Raw genomic sequence first — 22745 nt, 5'->3', positions numbered from 1 at the left:
CAGACTTTTGAGAAAACCATGGAGGTGGTGTGCATGATTATTATTTAAATAACAGTTTGTTTACTCATGCTGTTTTTTTTTAAGACAGTTTGTTTTTGTATATTGTAGTGCTAGTGTAGGAAACGTGAGAGGCCAGGTGAACATAAGGGAAGCTCTGTATGATAGCCATCAAGAAGACTTGATGATGGCAGGTGGTCTCTTTCATTTAAATGGATGAATGGCATTACCCCGTGAATATTTATGCTGCTGTGAGAACACAGTTGATCTCCTCTACCAGATATTCAACCTGTGTAAAATGCAATGTGTATGCAGTGTAATATACATCCAGTTTCTATGGTGCCCTGCAGTGGGGTTGACATACAAACATGACTGTCCTTGGTGTCTGAATGCAACTTGCGTCAGAGCGCCAGGAGACTCCTCTTTATGAAGAATGACTCAGAGCTCCTTAGGGACATCTACAGCTCCGTCCAAAACTGGAATTAAACTTAATTGATGTACAAGGCTTTGTATGTGTACACCCAACACACACAGTACAGTACAACACATACAGTACAATACATTTTCACAATTTTCAAATTGTCTTTATTAGAAATTCAAAAAGTTCTCACGTTTGACAAATGTTACTACACTTATTGGTACAAATTACATGGGAACCTTTTCTCTGTTTGCCTTTGATTGTCTTTTCCAGAGCTCATGTCTATTTGGTCTGGACAGTGAGCACCATACATTCATGGGTGTCATATACACATACAGAACATCTCTCGCTGGATACATTTGTCAAACCTGATGACTACACATTGTGAGTCTATTGGTTGGTCCTCTGCTACGATCTTCCTGTGGAATGACTATGCTATGTTACACATGTGATTTACAAGGTGAGATGTGAAAATGCACGGAGGAAGGTGTCGCTGGACTTACTCACTGGGTTACCGTAGAAACTGGCTCAGACATTTGGTGCTATGTGTATGGATGTGTCTGAGCTGATTCATCGTGCTTCCGTTATCATACAGTCATGGGAACTATCATCATTACACAGGCTTTTATTTCTTATTGGTGCAGCTTCAATATTTATATTCAATAACAAATGTCTATGTCGTTAAATGTGATTCTCTATGATGTCAAACACAGGCTCTTAGTGCTTAAACCACCCTGGATATGTGAGGAGGTTTCAATAAGTGTTGCAGTTCCCTCTCTCCCATCCTCTCTCTCTCTCTCTCTCTCTCTCTCTCTCTCTCTCTCTCTCTCTGTCTATCTCTCTCCCCTCCTCTCTCTCCTCTGTTTGATCAGTGATGCTCTCTGTGACTCTGGTGCCAATAAATGTCCCTCCAGACCACCTCTTGTGAGTGTGCGTGAGAGAGAGAGGATTACTCAGGAGTTTAGGGGTTTAAATTGGTCCATCTAATATTCTCTGAGGACAAACACAGACATGGTGGAGTGACTGGTGTTTCCCGCCAATTAAGTCTCAAATGTACAGTTGGAGTGTGCTAACTACTAATGCTGAAATGTAGCTGGGATGTGTCAATGTTAACCCTTAGAGTAATAGCAGTGGCCAATGTTAATGTAGCATCTGGCAAGTTGAACACAGTTTATTCTGTAAATTATTATTCCTATCAGGTAAATTGTATTCCTTGTTTTGTAGATGTGTGGAAAAAGGAATGTGCTATGTGGAAAAAAGAACGAATAAATGTCCTAAACACATTGGTGAAAATAAGAAAGAAGATAAAGTATGTCTTTGCGTTATGCTTGTTGCTCCCTCATATTCTTTCCTCCCTCCCCATCTCTTTGCTTTGCTTCTTTTCTCTTCTCTTCTCTCCTCTCTTGCCTCACCTCCTCCCCTCCTCCCCTCTTCCCTTCCTCAGCTCTGAGCCTGATGACCTCCGTCAGCCAAGGTGTTTAGTGATAGGTTGCTGCCCTAGTCTTCTTTTCTCCCTACACTGTGACAACCATCTTTGATATTCCTGCAAAGGTTTGGGCCTCTGTTGCCTATGATAGCTATGGTTAGTCAGTTGGTAGGATGTCAGTTGGTGGGATGAATGATTGTTTTGGCATCATGGAGTCCATAAAAAACGGTTCAGCCAATAGTGAACATCAAGAGTGGCAACCATCACATTTTGATGCGACAGTGCTGTTCTTTAAATTGGGTGACCTAAATAACCGGTACCTGAAGTTGTCTCCCATAGCTCTTAAACAACTTCTCTCAGGGTCTTGCTTTAACAGAAATATGCATTAATAGACAATATGATTCCAGGAATGGACTTATCTCCACCTTGGGACTTACCTGGGTTCAACAGGGATTGTAGCCCAGCCTTAGTATTGCACTGTCTTCCTGTGGTGATTACAGTAAAACTTTTTTATATTGTGAAAGATCTTGAAGGTGGCAAGGGATACTAAACAACAAATTATTTAAGTTTTGCAGAATTTCTATTCTGGTTTTACTGGTTGTCTTTGAACGTTTCATGAAATATAAAATTGATATATTCTAGAACCTTTCATAAAGGGATGTCCTCCCTAGAGAGGGTGAGGATGGGAAGATGGATATGCCTCAAGCTGACCAGAAAATAATTAGCATAAATTAGCATAGCCGTTTTAAATTCTGCATGACACTGGCTATTCTAGGAATGTTTTTACATGCAAAGTGGAACCAATATATTAGACACATTTTCATCGAGCTGCACTTACATGCTTCACACTGTTGCAAAACAAATATGGAATCAATAGGATATTTGGAGAATTCTGTACTCATATTTGACATTAGTTTAATGCATACTCAACAGCAAACACACACACATCTGACCTGTAGTATCATTTAGCTCTCGTAGAACCCTGGCTGATATGTGCTGGTCTCTCCTCTTGTGTTTTTCAGGTATTTATGAGCAGACATTTCTTGTATAATTGCAGCCAACCAATCCTGGATGTGAAGATTGCTTTTTGTCAGGTGTGTGTTCCTTACAGGTAAAAAAGGTACAGTATTCATTCGCTTCCATATTCCCCTTCATTGGTAAATGTTGTAGAAGTGTTTGTGTCTGAGAGTATGATGACCCTTCTGGTGTTTAGAGGTTACTAAAGATTCAAAGGTAAACAGAAAGAAACAAACAGTATACTTGTCATTTTTTGTTTGTTTGCCAATGACTCTCACCACTGGCTCTCATACTATAAATTGCTTCCAACAATGTGAAATATGAATCATATTGACCTTTTGGTAAGCATAGACCTCTCTCTGTGTGTATCCTATTTCACTTTTAGTTTCAAGCCCATTAGCTTTATCATGAGTATATCATGTAGTAGCAAAACATCCCACTTGTGCCTTTCCCAGATAGCAATACTGATAGATAGATTTGGAATAATTCAGTCAAAGTTTAATCAATTGAAGTTCTTACAGTCCTCTTCTAATTTCAGTAAATAACTACATAGATAACACATCTATTCTCTCTAAGTCTCAAAATCAGGATCAAATTAGACTCAATAGGAGCATAATGGTTGGCTCCAACCGTCAGGAGTGAGCCCTAAGTTGGAATATGATCTTAGAAAGCGTGGGACTCTCCTTCCCTAGTTCTCTATCATCAAAGACAGTGTGCAAGTCAGAGACAATCTAAAAACCTTATTAAGTTACGGAGGCGTTCCCTGTTCTCATGGAAGAACTGTTTTATGCATGCAAGTGTGTATCAATCAAGGAAATGACAGCAATCAACATGTACTGAATCTTGGGGATGTAAGTATGTGTAAAACTTTAGGGAGTAATTACACTGCAATTGCTTGATTACATTACTCACTACCCCAGTGGGCTGAGGACTGTTCATCTCCTATACAATTACAAAGCACTTAGCAAGGGACTGTAAATATATGTTTAAATGCTGGTGTAATTAGTCTAATGACACTGCTATTATACAGAACTGTTTAGTATTGTATTGAGTATTGTACGGTGAGTTTGCTGTTCGTTCTCCCTTGTCCAGCCAGGTTTTCCTGGTACATGTCCTATTGTACAACATAACCATACTTCCCAACCATATTCTTGGTCCACAGAAAATCAGTTGTATTCATTTTTAAATAATATTTAATAACTAAAGCCAAAGTCTCCATTATAAAGATTAATCTCCACCACACATGTTAAACTTGGGTTGTGATTAGCCTATCTAAATAATACTGTACGGTTACTTTATAATTTTGTTGGCATGATCTAATATTAAATGTAGAACAGGACAATATCTCGCTAGGTTCTTTCAACTTCACTAATGGAGTCTTTCTTTTTTGTTTCTGTAGGGATTTGGTAAACAAGTTGATGTGTCATATATCGCCAAGCATTACAACATGAGCAAAAGCAAAGTGGACAACCAGTTCTATAGTGTGGAAGTAGGGGATTCCACTTTCACAGTTCTCAAACGGTACCAGAACCTAAAGCCCATTGGTTCTGGGGCTCAGGGTATAGTATGGTAAGTCCACTCCTTCTTTCTTCCTTTTACAGGCTAGTCTAAGAGTTAAAGTTGTGGATGCAATTAAGTCGCAAAGAATGCTTGTTGTATATGTTGAATGATGGTGTACAGTACTCTGAAGAAGAAAAATGTAAATAACAGACTGTTTCATTTGATAGCACTGACACTAGGGTGAATATCAAATAGGTATTTTATCTACCAATTGTCTCTCTTACTCTGTGTGGCAAGTTTGGGCATTAGGGACACCAAGCAAATCTAAATCTCGTATTTAGACAGTTTGTGTGCGTTAGAATTCACCCCACTCCAATGTTGTCAGATACAGAGCACCAAAAGCCAAAACTCCTCTGAAGGGAATGTAGTCTTCTAGGCCTGCCAAGAAGATGGCCAGAGAGATCAGAGCACGTTTCTATCTCGGGGCTTTGTTAATGTCACAGGGCCTTCGTCTGTCGTGTGGAATAATGTAAATGCAAAACGGTGAGCGGTGGATGAACATATCTGCCGTGTTCCCTTACCAGGAACTTCACAGTGTGGATACTCCATGCACAATGCCCCCCCCCACCCTCCCACCCCCTGTCCCCTGCCTGCCTCATCCTTCTTCTGTCTCTGTGCCCACCCCCTCCTACCCTGTGGCCTCTCATGCCCCCACATTTCCAAAGCAATTGTGCAATTTGCAAAGGAGCTTGGGACAGGGAGGGACTGCTAATACCAAGATCCGGCCGTGTTTGTGGGACGCTTTGTGGCAGGGTGACAGACCCAATCTAATGTTGCTGTGGCTCCTTCTTCGGCTGGGCTGTCACATGGTCTCACAAAGCCCGTCAATGAATACGATGTACTATGGCTTAACATCTCAAGACATTGTTGTAGTGTAATCAAGTGTACCTGCAACACCGTTGATGAAAGTTAATCATCAGTTAATCATCAGTTCTTAAAGAGTGAAATTTCTCCCTGATCTGCCATCCAAACTGACAGGCAAAGTAACTTAGGAGAGGAAGGGTAACAACAGTATGCAAACAGCAATGGACATAAGCAAAGCCTTATCCTGGAATCAACATCATTATGCAATCTGCCTCAGTTATATAATCTGGAGATTTTTGCCTGATGCCTGAGTAGGATTGGAGAGACTTGTACACCCACTGACTGGAGAAAACTGTCCTTGTGTGGGTGTTGTACGTTCTATTTCCTGCTTGTATTCACATCTGTCCACTTATCCTTGTCCACACTTCTGGTTGTGTGGTCAGAGCTCTCAGAAGCCCTATCTTGATGTGCATTTCCAGGTCAAGTCAGGACATCCTCATCATAGTGATTTGTTCAGGTTTCTTTTGGCCCAAAGCTTTTCATGCACTCTCTGCTGTTTCCATGGCCACACATCCTTCTATTTTATGTATTGGCCTAACAAATCACACCTACCTGCCTCCTCTTTGTAGACTTATAAATAAATTTGTCACCGGGCAGGTTCCTTGGGTTGGAAATTGAATATTGTTTTTATATTTATATTTACTATACTATACTCCAAGTATACTATACTATCCAAGCTGTTGAAATCCCATTGCGTTTGATTACTTAAAAAAAAATCTTTCCTAAAGCTTCACCAGTATTAGTATAGGTTATGTTTTGGTAATGACCTCCTTGAAATCAGCATTTATGTCAGCTAGATATTTTAAAAAGTAAATGAATTGTACGCAAACACGTTACTGGATTTATCTGTAAGATATGATGTGTTCTAAATACTATATATTTTCTGTAACCATTCTTTGAAGAGCAATTCAACATTTTCCTTATGTGCATGGTCTCTTATCGTTTTTTCCCTGAAAGTGGTCGTTAAGTCTGCGGCCCCTAAACCATATCTCACTGTCGTGCAATCCCAGAACTTCCTATAGAGGTGTTTATTTATCAGTCACAGCTGCCTACCCCTACTGGATCTAAGCTTTAAACATCTTTCTGTGAGGACTCCTAACCAGCTTGGCCCATAGGCATTAAACCTTTCAGTTGCTGTATCCGTGACAGCGCTGTTCTAGAGCTTGTGTCATAAGAGTGCCAAAAGCAGCGATGACTCAGACCAGTGTTATGGTTCCTCTGACTCCCAAGGCTCCTGTGGCTAACAAAGACGAATCCAAACAGTCAGGCCTGACTGCACACTGACATGATCGTCTGCCTTCTCCTGTTCACCTTAAACTGCTGCTGGGTTCCTACAGGCCTGAACAACCACCCTCTGGGTCCCAAGTGTCAGTGGAAACTGGGGTATTTCAATGGCACGGTCCATCCAAGAAAACGGAATATTGAATACATAAGAATAATAAAACAGGATTTATAAAAAGTATATAGTATTATTATATTAACTGGGAATACTCAGAAGGAACAGTCCAATCTAAATAGGAAGAGGTACATATACATATATGTACTGTAAAAAAATGTAATGTACATGTGACATGTATTGCTTGTGTGTTCACATGTTGTGTGTGAGACTGTGAGTATGCATGTGTGTGTGATGGAGAGTTAGAGAAAGAGTTACTCTCCTGATTCACTTCCCTCTCATCCCAATGAGCTCTCTAAACAGGCTTTCAAACCTCTTTTAATCTCTTAATGGTTTCATTCATGACATTGTGTACCAAAGCAACCAAATGACTGATCATATAACTTGTAACCTGTGTTATAAGTCATCAGGCCCTGCCTGCTCTGTGACTCTGAGCTGCTGCTGTTGCATGGTTAGTGACGGGGCTGTGTTCTCCTCAGCAGAGGCCGTGACAAAAGAATCAGACTAACGTGGAAGCGTTGAATATGTTCCCCTTAAATGCATAAAAGCATGAAGTGGCTGTAATTTGAGCCTAAGGGACTGTCAACCATGTTCAGCGAGTACCAGAGACAGGAGACAGAGAGGACAGAGGGAGGGAGGAGGGCAGTGTGAGGAGACAGAGGAGAGGACAGAGGGAGGGAGGAGGGCAGTGTGAGGAGACAGAGGAGAGGACAGAGGGAGGGAGGAGGGCAGTGTGAGGAGACAGAGGAGAGGACAGAGGGAGGGGTCCAGCTGTGTGCCATAGAGGAAGTACAGCATCTGAAAACAGACATCTGCGACTGTCTCCTCCGACAAGGTATCCTCCTTTCTCCTCATGTCTCGCTCTCTCTCGGACTCTCCTCAAAAACTGTCCTTCATAAGTCATTACCATGACAACAACTGCTGGCAAACCCCAGAAGTGCCTTAGTTACAGTGGAATGAACATCTCAACGGTTGGCGGTAGAAGGCAGCCTGGTATTGTGCTGCGCTGCATTGCAATAATGTACTCTCGTATTATCGTTATTAAATAAAGTGTCAGTCATGAATAATCTTCATCGTGCTGGACACAACGAAGTGTTGTGTTTCAGCATTGCCTACACTCTGTGTCTTGCGAGGACAGAAGAAGGAGCTGTAGCTAAGGCTAAATCCATACTCCTGTGTTGTTGTCCCCCCCAACCAAATAAACAATGCAGTGTATGCCTCATATAGAAGGTTGTTTTCACAATGACTGCCCTGGGTTCCTCTATGGGACACCCATACACACAACCCCTAATACTGTTAGTCAATAATCTGTTGAAAGCACAGTCATACTGCTTTTTCAACATGTCATCAGTGTGTGAAAGTCAATAGCTGACCACAGAAGAAATGCATGCCTATCTATATGTACATGTCTACGTGGAGCTGTCTAAACACCAATTACCCCTGCATCCTCTTCTAACTGTATTCTGTCATTCTCTCGTGTTGTCTCGCAGTGCCGGCTACGATGCCGTCCTCGACAGAAATGTTGCCATCAAGAAGCTGAGTAGACCCTTCCAGAACCAGACCCATGCAAAGAGGGCTTACAGGGAACTGGTGCTCATGAAATGTGTCAATCACAAAAATGTGAGTGTAAAAAGAGAGTCCTACTGTGAAAATGTGGGTCCACTTTAAGCTGGTCCAAAAGGTCTTGCTGTGTTGTGAGAGGTTTTGGAAGACCGCTGTTTCAAGATGATTTGGGTGAAATTGGGTACCGTGGGAATGAGGGTTGAAATGCTTTAGTTGAAAAATGTTGTTTCTATGTGTTTAACAGACTTTTGTTGCCAACATGTTTCCATTATCATAGAATATGAGGGGATTATTTCCACTGCCATGACCCACCATACTACTCTATGTTCTACTCTGTTCTACTCTATGCTTGAGCTATTGTGGATGGATAGATAGATGAAAGAACTCCTGATCCTTTAGTGGGTCAGACCAAACAACCAAAACTATGCCCATGGTCTGATGGAAGAGGGGTAAACTGGTGTATTCATATTGTTATCTCCTTATCAACCGAAATAATTCAATCAAAGACTAATTTAGATACCAAGCTATTGATATAGAAGTCCAGTTAATGCTGCTTTTAAAAGATAAAGAGGCTGGTGTTCTGACTTGGCTTAATTTCTTTCCGCAGGAAATGTAGTTGATGGAAATTATACAGAGATTCATATAAACTACAGGAGAGGAAGAGGGGAGGATGAGTTAGGGAGTATAAGAGCTCTGAAGGCATGGGTGTAATCCTCACAGTGCAGCAGTTCGTCTCTCCCTTCATCTCTCACTCTTGTCACTCTTTCTATCCTCTCACTTTGTCTTTCGACCTTTCTCAATCTGTGTCATTCTCTCTCTCTCTCTCTCTCTCTCTCTCTCTCTCTCTCTCTCTCTCTCTCTCTCCCTCTCTCTCTCTCTCTCTCTCTCTCTCTCTATTGATTTCTTTTTTTTCTGTCGCCTCTCTTTGTTTTGTTCTTGATCAGGGTCATTTTCATCTCACATAACCCCCCCCCCTAACCTCCCTTACCCCTTTGTTTCCACCCATGGGGCTTGAGTGTGTGTCTGAATGGTAATATTGGCTTTCTTACAGTAAACGACTTCTGCTGTATTGCCTATAGCACCTGCAATGTGATACATGGTTCTACAACTAAGCTTATAAGTAATTCCTTGTTGAAAAGTAAACAACACGTGATTAGATGGGCTTTGCCAACAGCATTTAAGATTGTGGATGTATGACTAAAAATGGATCCCTCTCCCTTTTCTTTTTCCAGATCATCAGTTTGTTAAATGTTTTCACACCACAGAAATCTTTAGAGGACTTCCAGGATGTGTAAGTAAAACAAAATACTTTATTACAACAAAACGTTTTCAGGATGAATAAATCTGGGAGAATTAGGAAAATGCTGACATCAGATGTAGATGAAAGCCTCATTATTTAGATTTTACATTATCTCACATTCAATCTTTTTCAGCAACGGTTGATTTGATTATATAGGTTAGGGAGTCTTTTTGCATCTCAGACTGTATTTGCACATGGATTCTCGCCAAGTGTAAGTGCTGGTGGTGTAACAGAAGCTGCAGGCAGCTTGTCTTCTTACTGAATGATAAATGAGTGAGATCAGTTCCAGTTCAGAATGGTATCCAACCACTGCAGAGGAGACCCATATGATTAGTATTCTCTCTCTGCGTGAAGCCTTATCTGCGGCAGCTGATTTCAATCTCTCTGTTGATAAAGTCTCATACATAAATCTCACATGCGACAGATCGCAACATTAATGTTGCATGACCAGAAGATTTTCTCCATTTCACTCTCATATAATTGAGAAAAGATGTATGATATATCTGTATTTAATTTGTTAATTGTAGTTTTTTACAACGTTCTGCTGTGGTACCAGGTACCTGGTGATGGAGCTTATGGATGCCAACCTGTGCCAGGTGATTCAGATGGAACTGGACCATGAGAGGATGTCCTACCTGCTGTACCAGATGCTGTGTGGCATCAAGCACCTGCACTCAGCCGGCATCATTCACAGGGTGAGAGACGAGCACTGGGACATAGCAACTGTATCCGACCCCCAACATTCCCCTTTCATCCTATCCTCTGGCGTAATGTGATGTAATGGGATGTGTTAGATTAAGACTATTAATACCATCTGTCATATGGGCTTGGTGAACCAAAGGCAGCATTAACTGGCATTGTGTTTGAGTAGGACTCTTGACCGGAAGAAATGTCCTAACAATTGTCCGCTTAACACCTTTCTTTACTGTAATGTTGTTTCATTTTAACGACAGGACCTGAAACCCAGCAATATAGTGGTCAAGTCTGACTGTACGCTGAAGATCCTGGACTTTGGTTTGGCAAGGACCGCGGGGACCAGCTTCATGATGACTCCCTACGTGGTCACACGGTACTACAGAGCCCCTGAGGTCATCTTAGGCATGGGCTACAAAGAGAACGGTGAGGCTGCACTAGTTGGTGTGTGTTCTCCCTCACAAGTCTTTACAGTCCTAAGGTCCTTATTAAAAATGGATGGCTTGGGCCAGCACTTTGGCTAATAACACGTCTGATTCTCCACATCTGTCAGCTTTGAAGCCTGGTTGAGCAATTTAATACTGCTGACCAACTTTGAAACCCCCTTAGTTATCAACATGTTTTAAGATGAGCGGAAATCCTTAGGCTGTGTAGGGGGTATGAGAGACTCTTTCCACCGTATGGGTTTGTAAATAAACATGTGTATCAAACTTCATGTAAATAAACTAGCAACAGAGATACATTAATCTGCGTGCTTCCTGCATGAGTGCTAGCCTGCACTAAGGCTCGATAGCCATACTCACCACACCACAAACTCTAGAGTCTGTAGATTTTATTGTCACGAGTCATATACCTCTGGAGACTGCTGGCTTTCTACCTCTCTCTCTCTCTCTCTCTCTCTCTCTCTCTTTCTCTCCTTAACAGTGGAATGGTCATTTTTTTCTGGGTGCTAAATCTGTTTTACTAATTGTTGTCTTCCAGCGATAATTAAATAACTATCTCATCTATTTCTGTCAACGCTAACCTCTGATCTTTCTTCTTCACCGCATCCCTCCTTCTCACTCCTTCCCTCTGTACCTGCAGTGGATATATGGTCGGTGGGATGCATTATGGGAGAAATGGTGCGCCACAAAATCCTCTTCCCTGGTCGCGACTGTATCCTTGCTAACATACAGGAATGACTGGCCATTGATCTAATAAGGTTGACTATGATTCATTACAGAGTTGTGCATGTTTAATACAATGTGGATGCAATCTGTAGGTGTACTCACCAATATAAAAAAAAAACGATGAGAATTTTGAAAAAATATACTCCTACACATATATATTTGAATTCAATTCACTCTCCTCAAAGAGTCTTGCCAAAAACAATGAAAAACTAACGTTTCTAAAGACAAATGAGGCACAGTGTTGTTGTGTGCAGATAATCGGTGAGGCCCAAACACCTCTCTATTTGTAACATATTTCTCTCAGGCTTGGTTTTCAGGTACCTGACCAATACCTGACCTATATACTCATCTGTTTGGTTCTGAGGGCGTAGCGCTAGTAATTCTAACCAAACCTTGCTACCTTGTGTCTGGCTTTATAGCATCTTCATAACACTCCTAATAATCACAATCACCATTATTTCAGTGCAAGGTACATGCTGTGCTACAACGACGCAGACAAGAACCTGCTTCTGACCCTGAGTTATTTCCTAAAATGTACCTGAAACATGTTGAAGAAGACTAAAAAACATATAATGTACGACCTTATAGTTTGGCAGCCTACTGATGGAGAACCTGAGGGCTGTTAGGATTCAATTTACCAGCACACAAGTTTTGCATCACCTAGTGGGTGGCTATACACACCTTGTTACTGGCTACCAGCCATGAGAATAGAAGACTTCCTTCAGGTCAAAGAAGCTAAAAGAGAAGGAGTTGTGAGCTCATTAGAGAAGGAGAAGAAGGAGTTGTGAGTTTACTGAAACATCTCGATGTTTGTGGGTGTTGGTAGAAAAACATTTGAAGAAGGAAAAGTGGAATTGAGGGATGTGTGTGGGCGGGGTGCATTAATGCATCCATACATGTCTGTTTGTGTGTGTGTGTGTGTATGTGTGTTTGGTTACAGTGGACATGTGGTCAGTGGGCTGCATTTTTGGAGAGGTGATAAGGGGGACAGTGCTGTTCCCTGGCACCGACCGTATCCTTGTCGCTCTCTGCTCTCCAGCTTTGATTTCACACATATCCCTCTCTGGATGGGGGACATAAGTGGTCGCTTTAGTGAAATGTCATGCCATTAGAAAAGCAAATGACAAGCCTATTAGATTTAGGACAAAGATTATGCAGGTTCTTTACATTTTTGCAATTCAACACAGAAACCCTTTGCATTAGAAAAAACAAAACAAAAACGAGCTATATGTGTGAGAATCTGGCGGCTACCTAAACACCCATGGATAAGAGTTTTAGTGAGGGAAAAGTCCCCACAGCTTTTATCAACGTTGTGTGAATTCCCAGAGTGTCAGTGGGAACAAAGAAGAGGTGAAATGGCTTACGTTCTTGCAAGATGAGGTAATGCTTCTCTCTGAACACCCCTGTGAGAACACTGAGACTTGGGGAGGGAAAAAACCTTTCCTTTAGCTTCCTTTCCCCCACCCTTCACACACAGACTCATAGACACTCACCACAACAACAAGCCCCTCTCTTTCAACATCACAATGAAGTAGACTGCTCTTCACATCTGTTGCCAATTACTGCTAGTAGTTAAACATTGATGAAACATACTAAATACTTTCTGGTAAATCAATTTAGCAACTCTTTTAGTGTTCCCATGTCAAAATAAAATCAGAAATATGATTTTGCTATCTACACCATAATCACACACCCATCTCTCTTATATCACTGAACCTGGCACAAGAGAGCAGTTTAAATCTACTAAGGCCTAGGGGAATCCTGGAAAGCATGGAGGATTGCCAGAGGAAGAAGAGCCAAGGAGAATTATCTGACTACCAATGCCACATGAGGTCACGCACGTAAGTGTGAGAAACATCAAACAAAACGTTATCCAACCACTCTTTAGCCTGTACGTGATGGGGCCTGGGAGTCTCCTAGCCTGCACGTCAGATGACATGCAGGAGCAGGTGTGTGTGGATTTCTTAACCTCCCCCACCACCAGATATTGACCAATGGAATAAAGTGATTGAGCAGCTGGGCACCCCTATGCCAGAATTCATGAAGAAGCTGCAGCCCACAGTGAGGAACTACGTGGAGAACAGGCCAAAGTATGCCGGCCTCACTTTTCCCAAACTCTTCCCTGATTGCTTATTCCCGGCTGACTCAGAACACAACAAACTCAAAGGTAAGACAAGGTTCCTTGTGTGTATTCTTTGTGTAATATGTTACACTGTTTTACTTATGATGCCCAATACCCAGAGCACTGGATTTATACATATTCTGTCTCTCCTTAAACTCCTGCACCCCTGTGCCCATGTGATATAGATACAGTAATCAGTCTTTAACCAGTTTTTTGTTTCGTAGGTATCTCAATAGCGCAGCTCCCATTTTCCTTGACAACATGAATTAAATGGAACAGGGACAGCCCCATTCATTTTTTATGAAGGAGGAATCTTTAAAATCCCACTGTTCTGAACTAAACTAATGCCGTGAGATAAGGAAATGTGCTCCTGTGGTGCTCTGCTTCGACATCAAAGCCTCGTCTGGAGACATTTACAGGAATCACTTTTGGATTCTGACTTCCAGCTTTACATGCAGAAATTAATCGAATACACCCACTGAGGAGGCAGCCCCAGCCCTAGCCCCAGCCCTAGCCCCAGCCCTAGCCCCAGCCCTAGCCCCAGCCCCAGCCCCAGCCCTAGCCCCAGCCCCAGCCCCAGCCCCAGCCCTAGCCCCAGCCCCAGCCCCAGCCCCAGCCCCAGCCCCAGCCCCAGCCCCAGCCCTAGCCCCAGCCCCAGCCCTAGCCCTAGCCCCAGCCCCAGCCCTAGCCCCAGCCCCAGCCCCAGCCCCAGCCCTAGCTCTAGCTCTAGCTTTAGACCCAGCTTAAGCCTCACCCTCACCTCAAACCCCACTCGAGACCACTACCAGCATTGAGCCTAGGCATTAGAGCAGCACTGTGTTTAACTGTGTCATATTTGTAGGGAGTCTGGGAAGCCTCATGAATACTGGAAGTGAAGCCCAGCATTTGATCATACCTAGCCGTGTCAGTGGGGAGGGAGTGAGTCAGATAGGCGGCCATTTTGGAGCTAGTGCTGGCTTCTAGCTGCTGGCGTGTTGATTCAACAGGATGCTGGTGATGAGGAAGTGTCCAGCTCATCCGCTTAGCTCTGCTCTGTTACTCAAAGCTATTTATAGTGTAGAAGGTGCGTGGGAGAATGTCTTGGTGGGAAGAGCATAACAGCTCTGTTTTAGTGTGTGTAAACAGGAGGCACAGATGGACTGGTGGCATTCATTCTTCATATGTAGTATGTCAATAAAACAACATGTGACAGGTCTATTGAATGTGAATCATTCCATGATGAATACCCATAAAATAACGATAAAAAACACATTGTCGTTCATAACAATATCTGTTAATTGCTATAGATCTAAAGTCAATATCTCGCTCTTTATTGCTCTATCGGTCCAACATTTATTTGTCCAGCCACACAGCTCCTGGAGATTCTTATGGAATAGGCTGCTAAGGAAACTAAGCCCAGCTTCATGTTTGATTGACAGTTGGTTATTGTTGATTGATCTTACAGTGCTCTGTTTCTGATTCTTGTACGGAACACTCGCTCTCTCTTGCTGTCTCCCTCCCTCTTTATTTGTCTCTTTCTATCTCTGTCTCCCTCCTCCTCCACATTTGTCTCTGCAGCCAGCCAAGCCAGAGACCTACTGTCTAAGATGCTGATCATCGACCCTGCCAAGCGGATATCAGTGGACGAGGCCCTGCAGCACCCCTACATCAACGTGTGGTACGACCCAGCCGAGGTGGAGGCGGTGAGTAGGGTTCCAGAGGACTCTCTGGTGCCTCATTGATTTATAGCCGTAGTTGAATCCTCTCCCTCTGTTCTCATTTAGTCAGGACTGGGTTCAAATGCCTAGTGTTTGCACTAGAACTTTTTGGATTTGAATGTGATAACATATGTTTTGGTAATAAGGTGGTAGTTTTGTTAGTGTCACTCAACCTATTTGGTCTATAGGAATTGTCCTGTCAGTGCATTTGTTACGTTTATAATGGTTTGGTCCTCATCTCATGTTTGTTTTTTGTTTTGTTTTTGTGGTTTGACCTTTATGGCCATTCCCCTATTTACCTAGGACAGGCTTAGTAACATTGTTAGTGCCAAATTCAATTGGAGCCAACTCACAGTGTGATTACTTTCAGAAAACAGGCTTGTTCCCCCTGTAAATGAGTTACTGAAGCAGCGCTATAAGCAGGCATTTTATAAGTTGCTCTGGTTAGGTGGTAAAGTCTAACTTTTTAATCAGACCTTGATCAATGAAAGATGACAGTGAGGTTGGGAAAGGCATCTGCAGACCGTTTATAGCCTGAAGTCTTCCTTATGCTCAGGCTGCATCTCAATATGTTCAGTGTATTATCGATGAGCTCAAATGCACAGTAGTAGCCTACAGTACAAACTGCATATTCTCACATGCCTCCATCATAAAGATGAACATCTTGGTTTCAGGAGACAGGAATATGAATTTACAGTATCATGTATGACTGTGTAAATGTATATATTTAATTTGTAGCATGTCTCATCTTTTGTGGAAACATGTATTTTAGCTCATCAAACTAAAATGTAAAATGTTGCCCGTCATGATGTTCTATTACGTACTATAGTTACCATGTTGATGACTATTATTATACTATTTGAGAACAGATGTCATTATATACTGGCCATCTATGGCACTTTTCCTTTTACACATGTTCTGCTGTTTTTCCCCCTCTCTATTGTCATTTCATGCTGATGAAGGCCAGAGATCTCGTCCAAATATCCATGGTAAATAACAGCCGTCCTCTCTAAAGGCAATGTCTCCTGCAGTGGAATATTTAAAAGACGTACTGAGGGCTTGTGATCAAACACACAACGGCAACAACATGGTTGCCGTTTATAGACTGGTATCTGCACTATCAGACTGAGTCTTGTCCAGACTGTACGTATGTGACGCAGAGGCCAGGTGTTTATATGCATGTTGTTTGGCTGAGTCCTGATGGCAGTCGAGCACATGACTCCTGCTACAGCCATGGTAAACTGATGCCAATTGGGTGTTTTTGCACGTGGTTTTGCATGTGGGTCAAATGTTAAGGTTTACACGTGCCCGGACATACATACACAGAATACCGTTTATCTCTCACCATCTTCATTCTTATGCGTGAAGTTTGGGATACTAAAAAGGGTTTGTTTGAAAATGGTTTGAATTGTTTAGGAGAATCCACCCATTTTCAATATGATTTTCACAATATAAACATGATGTACATTAGATTGATGTCTTATAGCGTGAATGAATTGAGTGAATTCCAGTGAAAGGTCATAATTGGTCCAGTGATAGCCCTTCAGAGTGCATGTGTAGATCAGACTAATGAGCTCATCTCAAGGTCTCATGCCAGTGATTTATCTTGCATCCCTTTTAGGGGAGTGTTGCCCAGACTGACAGAAAGGCACAGTAATAATGTCGGAATGAAGGGGGGAGGAGGAAGTGATAAGGAGAGCAGACGGTTATCACTCCTCATATTGCCTAATGGCAGTAGGCTGCGTTGTCTGATGGACAGCCCTATGGCACACTAATGACACCATCAGATGGACCTGTGAGAGGTGGCTGGACCACCCGAAGGAGCTTTATTCTAGCCACCTGTCAATCACCTGGAGTGAAAGGGATAATATTTGGTCCTGGTTGTAGATAGCCTTGGTCAGCATTGTTTGTTGGTAATAGTGTGCATTTTGTACTGTCTATCATCCTTTATAGTGGCTCTGTCATTGATTTTGTGAAGGTGCTTCCACAATTTCAACCTAGTTTCTAAAGTTGATGCAGAAAAATAGTATACATACAATTGCTGTCCATCTTAGTATCAAAATGGCCATTGTCTCATTTCAACAACTGGGGAAAAATGCAACTTATTTTATGGCGTTTATGAGTGCACTTTTTGTTTCTTCCATACATCATCGCATCTCTTACCATCCCCACCCACCACTACTGTGCCTTATTGTACCATTGTTCCCATAGCCGTACCCTGCCACTGGTGTGCTGCTCTCCTCTGTCATACCTGTGTTTGGGTTCAATGGAGTTCACTGTTTACTTTTTCATGTACTCTTGTTACTTGAAACTGTGTTTTACCTGGCTTTTAAATATTCAAACACGACTGTACATTGTCAATTATGCTTAGAGAGAGGGTGTGAGCAGAATATGTGAGTGCAAAATATGTTTTTTTTGTACAAGTCTATTTCTACTAAGTCTGAAGTCAAGTTGGTCAATGGTCGCCTCTATGTTGACATGCTAGTTGTGGAGGACGCCAGTTCAGGATGCAGTAAACAGGTTATAAGCCTCTGTCTCCTCCCCCTCCCTCAGCCCCCGCCACAGATTTACGACAAGCAACTGGATGAGAGAGAACACTCCATAGATGAATGGAAAGGTAACCATGGCACATCACCCATCCAAACACCTGACTCCAAGGGGGAATCTCACGGCCCAGTTGTTTCTGTTGAGTAAATGCAATTGATCGGTTTCCCTCACTATCAATTATTCCCCAATTCAGGGGTGTAGGTTTGTTTTGAAATGTGGGTGGAACAGCTTTTTTCATAATTTAGGATGCAGCCGTTAAATATAATGTCCTTAATAAAAAAGTGGGAGAGGACAGATTTGCTGTTTTTCTCAAAGTTGGTGGGTTGATGTCTCACCCATGTATAATGAAACATACTTCCCTGCCCTCATTTATTTTTCTCAGTGTCTCTGAGTAGCCAATGACACAGCATTCTGTCCCCGGACATAGACAAACTTTTCCAATTAGCCTGCGGCCCAAGAGTGGTGATTAGTGAGAGGGCGCAGGGGGAAGCACAAAATTGATTTTTCCTTGTTTCTTTTTCTGTCCGTTTTTTTTTTATCTGCTCTTTTTTCCTCCCTCTCTTTCAGAACTAATCTACAAAGAGGTGATGAACTTTGAGGAGAGGACGAAGAATGGCGTTGTGAAGGGACAGCCATCTCCCTCAGGTACTCTCAGTGCATAACCCTAAACACTCTGTAAGTGGATCTAATTCAAACTAATCCGGTTCTCCCTATAACTGAGAAACCCATTGTGCGTTGCACCATATGTCCTTGTCTCTCATTGTGCTTTTGAGACAAACACTATTTTATTTTATTTCAGTATAATCAATATATGTGAAAGTTGCTTATTATATACAATACATGAATGCATTACATACATGAATCAAGTACTTTGATGAAGTACAAATTATGTAAATTAGACAAATGGTGATAAACTGTGTATGCATAAAGCTGGTAAATTATAGATTATTGTTACTTGTCATTGCATGTATGGTGTATATTTATTTACAAATTGTTCTTTTGATGAGATTCTTTATGTTGTACCGTGTTGTTCACATCTGTATGTGTGTGTAATCATATCATGTTTTAAGGTTGGTGTCGCGGTCCATGTTCCCTCAAAGTACACTGTAGCTACACACTCTGAATTACTCAGCAAGATGACCACCACTGCCTTCTCTCCCAAGAAAGCTGTCGTGCTCATTAATAACCACTGGAGGGCAGTGTATGATCATTTCTCAATTTGGGTCTGTAGCATGATGGCGTCTCTCCAGTGTTGTGCCGATTTGGGAAAAACAACTTGAAAGCTTCAGAAGCTGTGAAGAAGATGTTCATACAAAGTCTTGTTGAAGTTGTCTGTAGGTCTGGTCAGAGATGGCAGTAGAGAACATAGGCAGGTAGCTGAGGCTTTTATTCATGACTCCAAACTAGCCAGCTAACTGCTCTCTGGGATGGATTTAGTCCGCAGTGCGATAGCCCCTCCTCCCCTCCCCTCCCCTGTCTTCATCACTCCCCCTGGCCTTCTCGCTACTAAATGTACACATGCCTCCCCTCTACCTCTGCCTTTCCTCATTTCCCTCCCTCCCTCCCTCCCTCCCTCCCTCCCTCCCTCCCTCCCTCCCTCCCTCCCTCCCTCCCTCCCTCCCTCCCTCCCTCCCTCCCTCCCTCCCTCCCTCCCTCCCTCCCTCCCTCCCTCCCTCCCTCCCTCCCTCCCTCCCTCCCTCCCTCCCTCCCTCCCTCCCTCCCTCCCTCCCTCCCTCCCTCCCTCCCTCCCTCCCTCCCTCCCTGCGTCCTCCCTGGGTGTGTAATTAAGCAGATGGCTTGGCCCAGTGCTGCGTGGGGCCGACGCAGTGCAGCTAAGCTGCCCCAGACGGCAGTATTTCACCGCAGTGAGAGGCGGGAGCTACAGGGACGGCACATTGGCACTTGTATGGTGATCTATGCGCAAGTCCTGTGTGTAAACAGATAACAATATACAGAGAATACAATATCCTGTGTTTTGGGAGGGATAACTTGGTGGTTCATTGGTCAACAGTCAGATAATAACTTTCAATGGGCCTGTTTGTCTTTTATGGCCTTGAGAAATGTAAAAGCAGGCTGAAACAGGCTTGACACAGGCTGGTGTTTTTGTATTCCTTCAGGGAGTGGAGCAGCTGCGGTTGTTGTTGCGGTTGAAACTACTGGTCTAGATTAAACCCACTACAGAGACGGTTAGAATCAATCCCATACCATCAATCCTGATTTGACTTGTTTTATTGTGGGTCAGCTGAAATGGCTAACACTGTCCTTCAGACACTCTCCTCCCCCAGCAATTGACACATGAACAGGAAATTTATGGTCTACCCAGGGCATCCAAGATGTTCTCTGTACAAATCACCTGACCATTGGAATGCTCTGGACTGAAAAACATATTTTTAGCATAGACCCTCACTTTTCCTCTTGACTGGTTTTGAAGAGTACGAGTTCACATGGGCATGAACTATATGACGCAGGATTCAGAAGTAAAGTGTGGAGGTAAAATAGCTCAATATGTTACATCTCACTTTCTTAATGTGTCAACATTTAGACACTTTAAATGATGAGAAGTTAAAAGAAGATCATCAATAAGGGCAAGGCCTGAAAGGCATACTCAGTGTAACTGTATGTATTCCCAGTTTTACTATGGATAAATGAATCAACCACGTCCTCCTGCATTGTGCAGTGGGAGTTGTAGTTCTGTTTGATCCTCTGTCTGAAGAGTGTCTGTGCCTGCACACATTCACAAAGACTCAACAGGAGGCTACACTTGATAAAATGTCTGCTGTGAGAAAATAATCCAAGACCAGAAAAGAACATCATTTTACACAGTACCTGTAAGGTTCCCCTCAGTTTCTATCCCACTTTGATAGAGGCGATCCCCACCAGCTTTGTTTTCCACATCTGTTTACAGACTGAGCTGTCATGGAGGGGAAAATACACACCTCATCTTGAGGCTCAGAGTGTCACAGAGAGGCGTGGCAAGTCGTTACGCCCTCATCTAAATCTCTGACATCAGAAGAGTGGAAGGGAAATAAAAAATGAGTGCATCTGAAGTGCATCTAGATGTAACTGCCCTACCTAATCCCGACACAAGACTGCAAAGCACCACAAAGCGCCACAAAGCTTAAGTTCGAGAATGAGGTGGTATCGACCAGAAGCGCATGTGTCCGCACCGGTCATCATTGTGTCTCACTGCTGGTGGAAACAGCCTCGGGCCCAAATGTAAGCTTTGCAGCACTTCACAGCTCTTTGCAGCCAGTAGATTCCTGCCATAAGACTCTTTGGCCATATCATAACCTACAAAATAGCCTAGTACATTAATCTGTGTACAGCAACTGATTCATTGTATTGACATAGACGTGTCCTGAAAGAGAGACACTAAGGGAACTTGGACTGTCTGACCCCAACCTTAACCCCCCCGCCCCTCTCATTCCTCCTGAGACACTGGGATGGTCAGGGGACGGCGGTTGGTGTTCTCTTTTTAATGTCGAGTCAAATGAATTGTATTCAATGCTGTTCTAACTGATCCCAGTGCAGCTAACAAATGCCTGTGAGACATAGAAGGCGTGTTCTTCTGTTGCCGTCTGTGTGCGCAGTCTTCCCTAGGGCTCCTGTTCGTTGTAACCCCCCTGCTGCCGTTGCTTCCCCCAGCGCAGGTGCAGCCGTGAACAGCAGCGAGAGCCCCCCTCCGTCCTCATCCGTCAACGACCTCTCCTCCATGTCCACCGATCAGACCCTGGCCTCAGACACCGACAGCAGCCTGGAGACCTCCGCAGGACCGCTGGGGTGTTGCAGGTGACTAGCCGCCTGCCTGCGCAACCCCGTGTTCTTCAGAAGGTGAAGAAGGCCCCCCCCCCACAACAATCCAATTGACTGGCAGACCAATTATCTAAATATGAATGACAAAAAAATAGATTACAGAGATAAGAGAACCTTATTGTGAAGAAACGTGAATCTGAAATTATATAAGCCTGCGCATTTTCATTCAAAAAGAGAAAGGTATTTATGATAAATCTAATAAACAAGCTGAAATATATGTTTATGAAATTACAGTTGCTTTGCTTAATGTCTCCCTTCTTGTATATGGCATCATAAAAAAACAGACGCTAAGACTGGCATCTTTCTGTAAAGTGTAAATTGATTGGTTGGTACATCCAATACCTTGAAAGCGTCTGTGCTTAAATCACTGTGGCAAGGTGGGTCCTGTTGTTCTTGACCTCCACACACCCCTCTCACCCCCCTTTGTGGTGGTGCTCCCCCCCACCACCACCACCTCTTTCCACCAACCCTCCAGTGAGGCTGACAAATGGGTATGTTTGTATGTGATTATTCTTCAGGGGTTATTGCTCGTTTGAGAACAGCCCCCCCCCCCCCCCGTCTTTTGTAAATAGTGTAATACTGTACAGCTCAGAGGCAGAAGGAGTGGGACTGGTGGCCAGTACACTGCACCTTGTCACATCATTGCTTCCATCTTAGTTTGGCCCTGCCTGTAGCTAGCTAGTCCTGCATGACCTAAATAAATACGCTAAGCTAATTGTATGCTCAATGAGTCTATTGGCTCTTGTTTATCTAACATGTAAGTAATCAAACTCCTCAGCCTGAGTGGTGAACATGGAGGCTGTAGTTGAAGGACAGGAAGTGCTTTTAAGCTGCACAGGAAGCCATAGGGACATTCATGCTTGTCATTTCAGGGCAGAGATGGTGCTTAAAGGGACATTTCACTCCAGAACTAGATGTTCTTTTTTATGTTGTGTGATTAGGAAGAGGTCTAAAGGATCTGAGCGTGATTTGGGGTGTAATGTCCCATAATGCTTCTATTTCTGTATATATTGTTGATATCCATTATATCCCTCCACCTCCCTCCACCACCTAGTGGGCTGGCCATACATCTGCATGTTATATCACTACCAAGACACAAGAGGGCACTCTGTGTCACATCTCTCAGAGTCTCAGTGGTATTGAGGAACCGTGTGTGTGTGTTA

The 22745-nt window shown here is 43.1% G+C and overlaps 1 protein-coding gene across 4 annotated transcripts in view; it reads left to right on the top strand.

Moving 5' to 3' along the window:
- The window catches only part of mapk10 (mitogen-activated protein kinase 10), a 28336-nt gene extending 6324 nt beyond the window's left edge, over positions 1 to 22012 (top strand). The window contains exons 2-14 of one of the 4 annotated variants that reach the window (XM_084686365.1): positions 2864 to 2935; positions 4258 to 4427; positions 8169 to 8298; positions 9474 to 9532; positions 10098 to 10236; positions 10495 to 10660; positions 11318 to 11389; positions 13388 to 13570; positions 15083 to 15207; positions 16185 to 16211; positions 17776 to 17839; positions 18337 to 18414; positions 21420 to 22012. In XM_084686365.1, the coding sequence (XP_084542491.1) occupies positions 2864 to 2935; positions 4258 to 4427; positions 8169 to 8298; positions 9474 to 9532; positions 10098 to 10236; positions 10495 to 10660; positions 11318 to 11389; positions 13388 to 13570; positions 15083 to 15207; positions 16185 to 16211; positions 17776 to 17839; positions 18337 to 18414; positions 21420 to 21562 (1428 nt within the window). In that variant the 3' untranslated portion in view covers positions 21563 to 22012. Of the gene's footprint in view, positions 1 to 2863; positions 2962 to 4257; positions 4428 to 8168; positions 8299 to 9473; positions 9533 to 10097; positions 10237 to 10494; positions 10661 to 11317; positions 11390 to 13387; positions 13571 to 15082; positions 15208 to 16184; positions 16212 to 17775; positions 17840 to 18336; positions 18415 to 21414 lie in introns of all 4 variants that reach the window. The other 3 variants (XM_084686367.1, XM_084686368.1, XM_084686366.1) reach the window with 3 other exon arrangements.
- Positions 22013 to 22745: the final 733 nt, after the last annotated feature.

The sequence above is a fragment of the Hypomesus nipponensis genome, chromosome 22 (assembly GCF_054491055.1).
Source record: "Hypomesus nipponensis isolate SF chromosome 22, ASM5449105v1, whole genome shotgun sequence".
NCBI classification, from domain to species: domain Eukaryota; kingdom Metazoa; phylum Chordata; class Actinopteri; order Osmeriformes; family Osmeridae; genus Hypomesus; species Hypomesus nipponensis.
Note: the sequence above shows the minus strand (reverse complement) of the source record. Positions and strands in the feature narration are given on the sequence as shown.